The following is a 14054-nucleotide window of genomic DNA, read 5'->3' as shown; positions in this document are numbered from 1 at the left end:
AAGTATTGATGCAAGACAACAAATAGCGATTGAGCAGGGCTTGAAAAATTGTATTGTGTAACTTGTGTGATTCTTTTTTTGTGTGATGTTGGGGTGGGTGTTCTCCAGCAGGGGGCAGTGTGCAGCCTGAAAGGCCCCAGGCTGGGAGAGCCTGGCGTGGGAAGTGCAGTGTGTGACGCCTGGGCGCCCCTTGAGGACCGAGCCCTCGTTAGGGAAGTTTGATCTCTGCTAATGACCCGTAGCCTACACAAACCAACCCCTCCACCCCCCCAATCACCACCCACATACACACCAACTGACGTACGACTAGTACAGAAAAAAATTCTTAGATCTGTTAAACAAAAATAAATACGTAATGTGGTTAAGATGGCAAACTGGCAAATGTTGCATAAAGTATCTGTATCAAATAGTTTTTTGTGTGATTTAAACAATTCATTGCTTTTGAATGGGATGAAATTCATGTTTAAGAAGAATTCTAAATGTAGATGATTAGTGTTTTTTGAGGGGAATACAGGTCAATACACAAATTGCTACTGGTCTTGTTTACAGTCAAGCTCACTAGATAGCACTGACAGACTGATGTTGACATGGATATGTAAATGAGGCTAGTTGAGGATGCTCTTCAGGTTCCTTATATTATTCAATGCCACTTGAAGGCTCTTACATGTGTTTAGTTTGCAGAAGACACTAAGTGAACAGGATTGTTGCTTTTTGACTGACGAAGTTGAGAGAATTATTGTCATCAGCTGCAAAGACTGTTACTTTAATGGTTTCTGTATCCTGAGGGATGCAGTCATTTGACAGGCTGTGTCCATGCAGTGTTTCCCCTATATACAAATAGTGGCGGCGCAGAGCCGCTGCTAAAATATATATTTTTGCTTTATATTTTTTAATTAAAATAATAATAAGTGGCGACCCTTTTTCATTTTTGATTGTTTGTTATGTGGATTTGTAGTATTTGTGTTACTGTATGTTCAATAAAGGTGTATTTTTGCTAAATCTTGAGACATTGCCACTGTATGTACTAGGCAGGGCCGATTTTTGGCATATGCGACATAGGGCGCCAGATCTGGGGGGCGCTGCGCTGGTAGCTCTGGGAGGGAAAAAACATTTTTGACCGTTGGCGCTCACCCTCATTTCCGGCCTTGATGTAACAACATTCATAATTAAGTAAATGTAACACCCTTTTCACCCCGGTTACACTTTTAATTTACCCTGTACGATGGACGCTGTAAGTGATGAAAGTGGGGGATGTTGGCTTATAAGGCGCCCGCAGCTCACAGCCAAAGTGCGAGCGTGGGAGCGAGAGAGCGAGCGAGGGAGAGAGAGAGGGCACACCGGTACCGGCGCTGTTGTTATTAGAATCTGGTGCTAGCTGAGTTAACGGATATAAGAAGTAGATGTTTCTACAACCAGGGTGGAGGAGAGCTCTCCTGTCAGACTGAGAGGCTCAGTGAGGTTAAGGACTCTCTGAGTATTTAGATAGTTAATTTTAGTCTAAGTTATCTCAGTGGGTCTCAAACGTTTTGACCACAAATTATGTAAACACATATTTCCAAGGCACTCCTTTATAATTATTAGGATAAATAAAAACAGGCTTGAAATCATTCCAATGTATACTATAGGACAGTAAACCAAAAATATTGTTTAAAGTTGGAGAGATACAAAAATATGCATTTAATATGTTAACTAGGTAAAATAAGATATGAATGAACAACAAAAATAAAGTGAGTTACATTTATTTGTTATTGGCTATGGTAGGTTATTGGTTATGTTCATATACTTATTTGATTATTAAAATGTAAACCGATCTTTTTAATATGGGTGTTTTAGAGTTGTACCCCCTAGATCAGGTGTCTAGTAATTCTGCTCAAAGTGCACCATTTTACTTTAAAATGTTCCAAGAAATCTTCCGGGGGGTGCATACCCCGGGACCCCCCTAGAGGATGTGACGTCCACCCCCCAATTCAAACATGTTCATAAAATACTGAATACATTTGAAGCAATTTTGACGTCTAACCCTAACCCTAACCCTATGTGATTAAGTTTCTGTTTTTGTAGTGTATTGTCTTTTGTGGAGATTTTTCATTTAATCTTTATATATAAAATGTCGTCTTGGGCAGCAAATTGTCTAGAACCGGCCATGGTACTAGGCCTCAAGAGGCTTTCTTGTGCTGGCAGACACATAGAAACAAATTGGCGGGGCGCATTTTGCACGTGCACACACTCAAAAATATTCAAGCGCTCCACGCTCACATTATGCTGGGCCCACGTGCCTTAGCACCGCGGCTATGACTCCATCCTAGAGGAAACACTGCCATGTGTAAAATTGGTGCAATAGCAGCGTAATTAAAGTGTAATATGGGTAAAACATTGATGTGACATGGGTTTAATATTGGTCTAACAACAGTGTAGTATGGGTGAAATAACAGTGTAACACGGGTATGATATGGGTGTAATGCGGGTGTAATGATGGTGTAACAAGAATGAAATAGGGGTGAATTAATGTGTTATGTGGGTGTCATAATAGTGTTATTTGGATGCAATAAAAGTGTAATTAAGGTTTAATATGGGTGTAGTAATGATGTTACATGGGTATAATAAGGGTCTAGTATGGGTGTAACATGGGTGTAATGTGGGTGCAATAACAGTGTATCTCACATATATTTCCGAAGCCTAAATGAAAGATTAAAAAATAAAACTAGGTTTTATCGCAATTCTTGGGAATAAGTGTCACATCAGAGGTCAGAGGGAGAGAAGACTCCACTTACGCTACCTAGCAGACCTTATTGTGTGTCATTATTGCCATCGTTTCGTAGTTAAGCATGTGGAAATATTTAGTAACAAATAAACTCCACGGACAGACGTTATATTTAGGCCAAGTATGACGCTACAAACAGCTGGTGCAAACATCTACAGCTCAGCAGTGACATCACTGTGCAAAGATGCGCATACGAGTGATGCTCTTCTACTTATAAACAGCTTCTACGATTAGATGTTTTAAGTAGTATTTAATCCTAAAGTTCATTCGTATCAGATCAACACATTACTGTCAGAAAGAATTACGATGACGTTTTATCCTGGATGCAACCCAGAGAGACGAGTGAGTGGTCCGGCCTGTTTATGGGGGTCTCGTCTCTGGCCACGAGCGGTCACTTGCCCCCGGCCCCTCTTAGCCAAACAAACACTAACAAAGAAATGCCAGAACCTGACTACGAAAACTATATATTACAACTTGTTCTCTCCCTGCCAGGCGCGTGGGAGGCCGCCCCGCGCTGCCTGCTGCCCGGCCGCATACAAACATGTGTGCGGGTCGCTGCCTTAGTTCTTTCCAAATCCCTTTCTATCGTCCGCCGTCCTCTCTGCTTTATACACAATTATTCTGTTTCCACTCCCTGTGAGCAGCGGTTCAATCTTTGCTGTGTTGGCATAATATTTCAAACGGCCGCATATGGGGAGAGTTTGTTTCTGTTTAGGGATGTAAACCATGACTCGATGACTAGAGCGCGTGTGTTTATGGCGGTGTGATTGTGCCGAGGCATTTTTGTGTCCGTGCGTTCGTGTGTGTCCGTACTTGTCTATGTCGATGCCCAGTGGATTGCTGGGTCTCAGGGAGAGGGGGGAGATGCCTTTGTTGCGGTCGGTCCTCATGTCGTAGTAGTTCATCTCTTCCACCCACACAGCAGACTGGTCCAGGATACCTGCGGGACACGAGAGGCGTGTCACACGTCAATGGGTTTAACAACGCATCCCAGATGTGCCCTCACACACACCCAAATCTACACTCACTAGAACATGCAGATTAATGCATGAGAATATATTACACATACTTTTTATTTTATTTTTGTTTTAGCTATGTTTCTAAATATCAAAATGAAATTATGTCTTCTTTCCTATGCACATATACAGTATGTCCAATTACATAAGATTAGAATAGATACGATTATATACATTATACTTTATTCATCCCAAATTTGGAAATGGTTTTGTAACAGCAGCATGTTTAAAAATATAATAAAATAAAAAGTAAATATATACATAAACAGTAGAAAGATATCTAAAGACGCAGTGTATTTTTAGTACACAACGTAAAATATACAGAAAAGCTCAAATCAAATGTAAACTGCAAAGTCTTTTTTCTAACATGTTCGTAGGTTGTGGTAAAGACCACAACCTACGAACCATAGAAAAGAGATCTATGGTCTCTGAAATAGCTCGACACACGTTAGAAACTACATGCAACACACGTTGCATTTAGTAAAACTCTAAAAGAATTAAACAAGCTATTTGAGAAACACGTTCACTTGGTATGAACACAATAGAATAGGACAGGCTTTTAGTTAGGTTCTGAGTTTAAATGTTCATTTAGTTTTTGAAAGAAAATACATCAAAACACTTGGAAAATCACAACTGTGTTGTTTTTTCCTCTACCGTGTGAGTGTGTAGATGCTGAACTTGTCCTTTCAATGAAAGCAATCCGGCTTTGTTATAATGGTCAACGTATTGGCTATCATTTCCTTATGAGAATAATAAAGAATGATATACACTACATTTCCAATAATCTGTCAATATCTGACAGCCCTGATAAATATCGTGCATGTTCACCCATTTATTTACATAGATGCAGGGTTAAAAAAAAGTGTGCACAGACGTGCATCAAGTCATAGACAGACACATACATTTTCTATGTTGCACACAAGTCATGAGTGGCTAATAATCTGTGCAGTCAGATGTATTGGAATTAGATTGTTAAAACCTAAATAAACATTGTTAACCCATGTTTGAGATGAGGAGTTTAGATTAACGTGAAATCATTTTTCTATTTGCCTGAATTACATTTATTTGCAGAATTGTATTCTGTACATTTTCTTGTAATGTATCTGTGCGATGGTGGTGAACACTTTATTTATATGTTTGTGTTTTGTCTATTTGAAAGACATTTGTATCAGAATGGAGCCCACTGTACTATCCCTCATTTGTTGCTTTCCTATGGGTTCTGCAATGTTGGCTTGTCATTTAAAAGAGAGATTATTTATTTGTTTATTAGTTGCTTCTTTGGTAATATATTAATATATGTTTCCTATGATAATCAAACAAAGCCCTGGTTTCAGCCTTCAATAATTGAAACATTTTACAATATAATTGCTTGCCTTTTTCTGTTTTGAACTGTTAGATAGGGGGGATAGTGAATATGTCACCTTGAGCTCTAGGACCTTTTGACATGTACTTCCCATTAGGCTTTTGGTATTTTATGCACTAAAGAGTTAAGACAAATATTCTTTAGCTGCAGCCGTAGTTGCAGCTTCTATCTGCTTTACTGTCCAGGCTGGCGAATGAAATGTCTTACCAATCCTCTCTGGCCTGAGCAGTTTAAAAGAGACAGTGGAGGTGCCGAGACCCCCGGACTTGGTGGTGACGATGATCTCCCCCTTGTCGTCTTTGGCAGGCCCCACGCGGCACACTATCTTGCTGGCAGACATCCACTCTGCTGTCAGCAGGCAGTTATGGCCGCAGATCGACAGACCTGAGAGGGAAGAGCGGAGGGGGAAAAGGTGAAAAGGGTGAGAGATACAGCCACAGTGTGACAGCACACATAAACACTGTGTAGCACCGACACACACACAGACTATCTGAAACAAGAGGAGCTCACTCAGACAGAATTGGCGTCTATCAGCGAGTTTAGTCAAACTGTCACCAGGGGGTCAAAGCTCAAGTTGGGGTCAGGGTGGGTGTGGGTGGCCGTGACCTTCCTTCCTCTCACTCAGCTGCTTTAAGCTAACGTGTGTCACTTCAGCGCTAAGTGGCCCATTACTGGCACAATGTGCACTCTGCCCCTCACATCTGTCGTGCTCTTTTTAAAACCCTCTTGAAAACTATTTGGACACTAGAAGAGAGACACGGGATTACGGTTCCAGCGGAGGGGATTCAAAAAGCGTCACTTCAGAACACGATGAAAGCTGATTGAGAAATAGCCCATAAAAGCGTGAATAATATGCCAATTAGGGCCCCATTTCCTGCCTCTGTTCTCTACTGGCCACTTTGTTTGAACACATAAGCACTCACACACATTTGTGCATATCTAATTGTCGAATTCCAGGCCCCGGGGACACTCATAGTCAGAAATAGCCCTGTATCGCTGGCCAGAGCGAGGCTTTCCAAGCATGGAGCGGTGTGTGAGTCCTCTGCACTGCCCCCCCACCTCCACTCAAACCAAAGAAGTAAAGTAGAGGAGGAATTGGCGCACATGAGGGGAAATATCGGCATGGGAAAAGTGTGACGTTCAAACACATAATCAGAAGAAGATGGAGATAGTCCATCTGTGTGGCTCTTAAAAAAAGACAAACTAACAACATCTTTACTTCTTGAGTTTCTCAAACTAGGCATACAGTATCTAAATATTTACAGAAACAAGAATGCTGTTTGTTGCACACAGAGTTGGCAAAACTGTCACAGAAGAAGCACTTTTGAATTACATAACAGGATAATATCTTATTATTTTATTTTGTTGGTCTGAAGGAGTTTTGGTTGAGTTTATTTTGTCTTCGTAAAGTGCTGGAAGATTTTATCTTTGAATTGATTATTTACAAGTAGAATAAAAGAATCTCAAGTACAGATGATGTATCTCAAATTACTGTTGCATAAAAAAATACATTTAAAAGATTTTACAACTTTTGCTTTGTGTGAACTGAATCTTAAGTTACTTTTCAGGAGAACCGAACTGCCTCCAGAAAATACTTTTAAAAAATGTAAACAGCCAGTTTAAATGAAATGATTTATTGCTACGTATCTATAGGTGTAAAATACAAAACAATTATTCTCTACGAAAATGCTTGACTCTTAACTTACTTAATTTTAGGCAGTATTTTTTACTGAACTTATTAAATTGTTAAGAAAAGAAAATCTAAATGGACCAGTGGAGGATAAGAATCAGGCGTCCTATCCACTTACGTATCATATAAACAAAAATAAACGTTACACCAGCCTGTTTAAAAAAAGGGGCCTGCTGTGGTTTGTTGATGGGTTCGTTAATAAAACCAGTTAATACGACTTAAGTTACAAAATACTCCACGCACCACAGCAGAAATTCAATGAAAAAAATAACGCTGCTATATTCACTCAACATCAGTGTCCATCTTTTATAACAAAAGCAACCACAGAGAAATAGAAACGATAAAAATCATAACCTAAGATTTGTCATATGCGATAAAACTAATAATTTTTCATTCCAAATTGTTCACGTATTATATGGGCCGATCGAAATAACATCTATATACTGTATATTTATCTTGACTTGTAATACATACATACCTAATTAGAAATACAAAGAAGTATGAAACAATTTTTTTTTCATGAATATTACTGAAGATAATTGAACTTAAAGGAATGAAATAAACGAATACATTTAACCAAGGCTGTGCTGTGTGCGGTTATAAAAGTGTTACCGATGAGGTCGGGTGGGCCCGTGCCCAGGTTCTCTCCACGGATGGTGACTTTGGTCCAAGCCGCACCCTCCTTGGGCGAGATGCCCGTGACCAGCGGGGGCTGGCGGGTGCGAGACATGGTGGCCTGAGGCAGACGATCAGCTCCTGGACCTGGAAACAGAGAGGAGAAGGGAGCATGCATTAGAGGACTACATTATTAAGTTGTTTCTGAGGATTTCTGCTCGAAAAACAGTAATCCCAAAGAAACAATAATCCCTTAAACTGTACAATTCTGCATTAATATCTTGTCCATACTAATATACCACTGTTTATATTTTAAAATACATGTTATATATTGACGTTCCATTCTCATATTTTTACTTTAAATTCTTATGTTCATATAAATATTGTAATCCTATTTTATTTTGTATATTATAAGACATTTTACTTTAACTTCCTATTTTTGTATACATTTCTTTATTTTATTTGTATCTTGTTATTGCACATTCTTACTCCAACTTCTTATGTTTTAATAAATATTGTATGCTTTCTTCTTTCTTTTCATTCTAGATTTTTCCCCAGGATGAATAAAGTATTCTGATCCTCTCTGTTTTAGAACAGTTGAAAGAACATTATTTAATTCTCAGGTGACATTTCCTTCCATGTAGAGTAACCTAAAACTCAACAAACACACTGATATTTCACTTACTATATGAACATCTAATAATGAAAACATTTATAACACAATAATCAGAGTATCAATGTAAGTCTATTAAAAAACGTAATTCAAGTTTTTAATAATCAGTAAAAAATAATTAGATATTTATAAAAGAAAACGTTTGCATGTTGCAGACTGACATACAATAAAAATCAAGGCAGTGAAAATAATCACTAATGATAACTCCAGAAGCGGAAATAACTTCTGTGGATAAACCAATAAAGGATAATAGCATTGTCAAACCGTGACACAAAAAAAGTTGACGATATTGTGCTATACCACCACATCTTAAAAAATGGGATATAAGAAGAATAGAACCACGACCCCGTAGAGATAATAAATATGGTAAAACATCTTTTTTAACTAAATCAACAGACAGCCAGATATTAAGGTTTTTAGAACTGACTGGGGCAAGCAAAATTGGAGCAAATTTGGCTGGCAGCTCGTGTTAATTTCCCGCCCTGTAGGTCTCCAAACAATGTATGCATTGCAGCAGTTATCTCTCAGATAATAGGAAAAATAGAGAAGGGAGCCAAGAGCGAAGGAGCAGACCGAGAGCAGGGAGGAAAGGAAGAATGTAAACCTCGCAGCGAAGGATAAATAAACCTGGCCTCTCCAATCATTCCACATGAGCCCACACAATGCAGAGCAGATTATGGTACCAGCGAAGGAGCACCCATGGAAATCAGTTCATGTTGGGGCTGATCAAATGAAGGGGAGGGAAAGAGTCCGAATGCAAAAATGAAAGGATGTATTTCAGCAGCACAGATGTTTGTTAATAAATGACTGCCAGGTCTGAGAGAGGCTGACCGATCTGGACTCTCTGAAGCTGCTTGAGAGAGGCTTCCGCCCTTTTGCTTCACAGCCAAAACACGCTCTCCACAAACAATGCAGGAGTTCACACGGACTGGACCTGCAGCACGTTCATGGTGGTAACTGGCCTAGTATCAGACACAATTGTACAGTTGTAAGAGTCCATTTCAATTTGGCACAGAATTCAAAAGGACCGAACCAGGGAAGGCGGGAATATTTAGTAAAGTTATATGGTCACCAGACACTGGGTGTAGGTGGAAAATGTTAACCTCAATCTCTCTGAGGCCGTCTTCCAAGGGTTTGGTAAAGCCAGCAGTCAGAAAAGAAACAGGAAAACCAGAAAGGCAAACCTTGGAAAAGCACTGTTTGATAAATTGTAGAAATTAAGTTAGTCAACTTCAAACTTAACATCAATTAAAAAAAATATTTTTTTTTGCTGGAATTCTGTCTGTTCCATCAACCTCAGAAATTGTGAACAATCATTTTTATAAAAAGCGGGAACAAATATTTAATGAATCAATCTGTGGTAAATTCATTGGCACCTATTCGTACAATCGTTTCCGTTTTGTTTTTTTATATTAAATATCTATATTTGTATTTATATTTTGAGTTGTTTCTCAGAACAAACAAGATATTTAAAAGACATCATCTTGGACTTGTTATTTTTCGACAATTTATTGACTGAATAATTAATTCATTAGTCTAGACATTCCTTAATGGATAATAAAATCAAGTTTGTAAGTCCGAGCCCTCTGACACCATAACCATCTCATGCCACATGATGAGTTCAAATAAACATCATTGACAACATGGTGGGCTTTACATTCAGTGGCCAATTTATGATGTACAAAGTCTAATACACCCATTCTGCCGTATTGTAAATCTTAGGTATAATCTGTAATCTTGTTTAACAGTATGTTCAGTTTTTAATAGTAGTTGTTAATCCAGAATTTGTTTTAGCATTAGGATCATAGTTAGTGACAGTGTCGCAATGGACTGAATATAAACTGAATTATATTTTCTTCCCTTTAATGTAATGCAGTCCATTACAATACCACCTTTAACCTTCAATAATAAAATGCAATTTAATTTGTACCTTTTCAACAATGTCAATAAACATTTTTATAAACCTTTCGAAGCATCTACATTTATATCAGAGCTGCGGTTTGGATATGTTCTCAATTCCACAAAGGCCCTCTTAGTGTAGGCCTTAGTGGAGTAAAGAAAACATCTTCTTTCATAAGTGTTCAATAGCAAAGATATACTTTTATTTTGAATAGGGGTCACAACAAATGTAATTGTGGTTCTGGAGCCAAAAGTAGGTACGCAACCTCTGGATAATGAGGATTATTATTGTCCTTAAATTGAATAATTACCAACCAGGGTTAGGGTTAGGGTTAGGGTTAGCGTTCTGGTTCCACAAGGTCGTTATTTATCAATTTTCTAATATTTGGATCATTGTAACCCAAACATCTACAGACTTCCTTCAGATTTTCCTTATTGTGTCTTTGAAATGTTTTGAAATGGGTCACTAGGATAAGTGTTCAACAAAAAAAGTGAATAATAAAAAGTCAAAGTATAAACCTAGAAACCCCTGAGAGAAGGAACCTTTCCTGGGAAACCTTTCTGCCACGGGGCCACCCTTCATCACCCTGACATCCCAGAGTTAACGAGAAAACTCCAATGGGATTTACCTCATGTTGTTTCTGCTGCCCTGCGCTTTTCAGAGGAAATGGACGGGCTATAGGTCTGACATGACGAAGATAAGAGGTTAACAGGACTAAAACAAGAGCTGCATGTATCCTTCATCAATCCCACATGTTTAGAGTGGGAGCGGCAGAGGGCCAGAGGACAAGATCTTCATTTTGTACAAGTCTGATTCCAGGAGTGTTTCTAGATTACCCCCCCTTCCTCTCAACTTGGATATACACGTGCACAAACACACAGATAGCTGGCCCCCACATAGACACACTTACAAACACACATATATACATACATACATACATACACGCTGGGCAGAATGACAGCTCAGCTAGGTTGCGTGCGAGGGGCCCGAGCTGGTGTTGTGTGGTCTGTGTGTATGTGAGTATGTGGAAGGATCTGCGGAGAGGTCTGGGCAGTGTGTATAAATGTGTATGTGTATGTGTGTGTGTGTGTGTGTGTGTGTGTGTGTGTGTGTGTGTGTGTGTGTGTGTGTGTGTGTGTGTGTGTGTGTGTGTGTGTGTGTGTGTGTGTGTGTGTGTGTGTGTGTGTGTGTGGTCTGGGTGTGTGGTCTCTGGCGCGGGCCTGGGGAGAGCCTGCTGACGGCTGGGATGAGAAAAGAGCCGCTGTGTTTACTTTACTCTGGGGGCTGTGCATGGACACGGGAACACTGCCCAGACCCCTCTCTATAACGCCGGCGTGCACACACACATGCACCAAGTCACGCAGAACCTGAGCGGACACAAGGCAAAGTAACACACCACCACACATATAAACTAGGCAACAGAAACTATAACTTTACACAGACCGGGGACAAACTGAGGGAATTTTTCCTTTAAGCATGAAGAGCAAAACAAAAGAAACGTTTCTGAAGCCCCAGCTTGAAACTCATGAGGAAGGCAGTTTTCCACAAGAGGGATGAAGATATCAACCGCTAGGGGGCGTCAGAGGAGAGAACACCCCACTCTCTTCCAACATGTGTCAAGACATGTCTTACTGTGAAGGCTACATTTAATCAATGACAACACAAAACCAGGTTTGCTTGCTCGATTCTCTTCCAACCGTGATGCTGTTATCTCTCTCTCTCTCTCTCTCTCTCTCTCTCTCTCTCTCTCTCTCTCTCTCTAACTCTCTAACTCTCTCTCTCTAACTCTCTCTCTCTCTCTCTCAATAGGGCTAAAAAGGCAGGTTTGTTTTCCTTGGAGGCTCCCTTACAAACAGCAGGTTTGGCTCTAATCTGTGTGGTGGAAGTCTGAGGCTTGGAAACTTCTTGCAGCGCTTGCTAACAAGTGAGAACCCTTCCTTGGCCTTGTGCTGCAGCACGCAGACATAAAGGAAAGACTTTACATTAAAGCTCTAAACAAATCTTTGCGCAACTTTGCTGTTACTTTGAAGAAAAAAGCAAATAAAGATTTAATTATATGATACATTCAAATCTGAGAATAGCCTTAAAATAAATTGTTGATTGCAATTAATGAATTTTGATTGTAAAACAAAAACATTTACTAATTTAACAGCATTTTAAAGGTGGAGCCATTCTAATCAAATACATTTTTGACAATTTCAGCGAATATCTCCTCAGAGCCTAACAGTGCAATGCACTGGAAAACAAATGCGGTGTTTATACACAGCTCTGACTCTGTCAATGGGACACAAGCAAACAAACCAATCCATAAGAGCTGTAACAAATTAATCATTTTTACATTTCAAGCTTCTATTGCGGTTTTTCAATAAAGCAGGAGGAACGTTTTTGAACTAAACAAATGTGGATTGAAGCAGATTACTTTGTAAAATAAAGACATGATGTGAATTTTTGGGAATGATCACATCATTTTTCTTTTTGAAAGAAATGTTCACTTTTTCGACTGAGGGCTATGACAATGACAGAGATGATGACTGTGTGTGTGTGTGTGTGTGTGTGTGTGTGTGTGTGTGTGTGTGTGTGTGTGTGTGTGTGTGTGTGTGTGTGTGTGTGTGTGTGTGTGTGTGTGTGTGTGTGTGTGTGTGTGTGTGTGTGAGAGGGGAATGGAAAACGGGTGTTGACTTTGGCACAGAATGTTTCTGTTAGTTATTAATAATAACAATAATAATGCAGATGATAATGTCCTGACAGGATGAGGGTATTTGTTTTGGTGTTTAAAACCAACTAGTCTACCTTCCCCCTCTACCTTAAGTTAGCATTTGCTCCGAATCAATCATTAGTATAGAGAATTTAGCTACAAACGATCAGTAGGTATTAACAGAATAAATAAACATTAACAAGAAAATGTCCATGATTCATAATAATAACAATTATTATTATATAATATCTTTGCCATTTTTTTGGCAATCAATTGCAGATTGCAGCTTGTTCAATATTAGGATGTATCGCTTATCTCAGCTGTTTATCTTTGTAAATGTAGCAATTGGGTCTTTAGACATCGGAAACATCAATCTCAGCTTTGAGAAAAAGGGTTGGACACCCGTTTGACTTGAAAGAAAAACTGTTGGATTGATATTAATCTACTTTATCAAAGACTATAGCCATGTATATACTATTCCTCTTCATCTTTTCTATGTCTTGTTTGTCTCCACTCTCTAGAAGGTAAAACTTAATTAAAACATCTGTCCTGGACAAAAGGAATTTGAATTATCCTCCAAAGAATTGACCAAAATTGCCAGCAGGTTGGTTAAAACCCCCCAAGTCCTCAAGACTCTGACCTTTGGATTTCCACAATTTCAAAACATGACAAACTCTCTGCAGCACCACCGACATGTGTATCCCTCTCACCTGCCGCACTATATCAACATGCAGCCACATGACTATCTCATGAATAAGGCGTTCATACCTTAGATCATACTGCTGAGTTGAAAGGTGACTCGCATATGGCAGTGATTGGCAAGTGTGTGTGTGTGTAAGAGAGTGTGATGGGTTTAAATCACACAAAGGGACCCATTTAGACAGCTCATCACCCTCGGCCCCTCCGTCTTCCATCAGCTAACTCACTACCCTGCGACGCGACACACACACACACACACACACACACACACACACACACACACACACACACACACACACACACACACACACACACACACACACACACACACACACACACACACACACACACACACACACACACACACACACACACACACACACACACACACACACACACACACACACACACACACACACACACACACACACACACACACACACACACACACACACACACACACACACCATTTCAGTCCGAGCTCCACACCATTACACAAACACCAGAATCCATCAAAGATCGCCCTCTTGAGTCCTCTGAATGGACAGAGCGGGCCAAACATGGCTGTGACTGTGTGATCACAGGCGGGGTAAGGCTCTGAACAATCCTCCACAGTGTTCGCTCACACCCGCGTCGCCACAT

The 14054-nt window shown here is 39.8% G+C and overlaps 1 protein-coding gene across 1 annotated transcript in view; it reads right to left on the bottom strand.

Moving 5' to 3' along the window:
* The window catches only part of exoc2 (exocyst complex component 2), a 54705-nt gene that overhangs the window by 33396 nt on the left and 7255 nt on the right, over nt 1-14054 (bottom strand). Inside the window, exons 2-4 of the mRNA XM_079687100.1 lie at nt 7443-7592; nt 5348-5524; nt 3575-3701 (exon numbers count right to left, since the gene is read on the bottom strand). Of these exons, the coding sequence (XP_079543226.1) occupies nt 3575-3701; nt 5348-5524; nt 7443-7560 (422 nt within the window). The 5' untranslated portion in view covers nt 7561-7592. The remainder of the gene's footprint in view (nt 1-3574; nt 3702-5347; nt 5525-7442; nt 7593-14054) is intronic.

The sequence above is a fragment of the Notothenia rossii genome, assembly GCF_949606895.1.
Source record: "Notothenia rossii genome assembly, chromosome: 1".
NCBI classification, from domain to species: Eukaryota; Metazoa; Chordata; class Actinopteri; order Perciformes; family Nototheniidae; genus Notothenia; species Notothenia rossii.
This window is presented reverse-complemented; position numbering and strand designations above follow the sequence as displayed.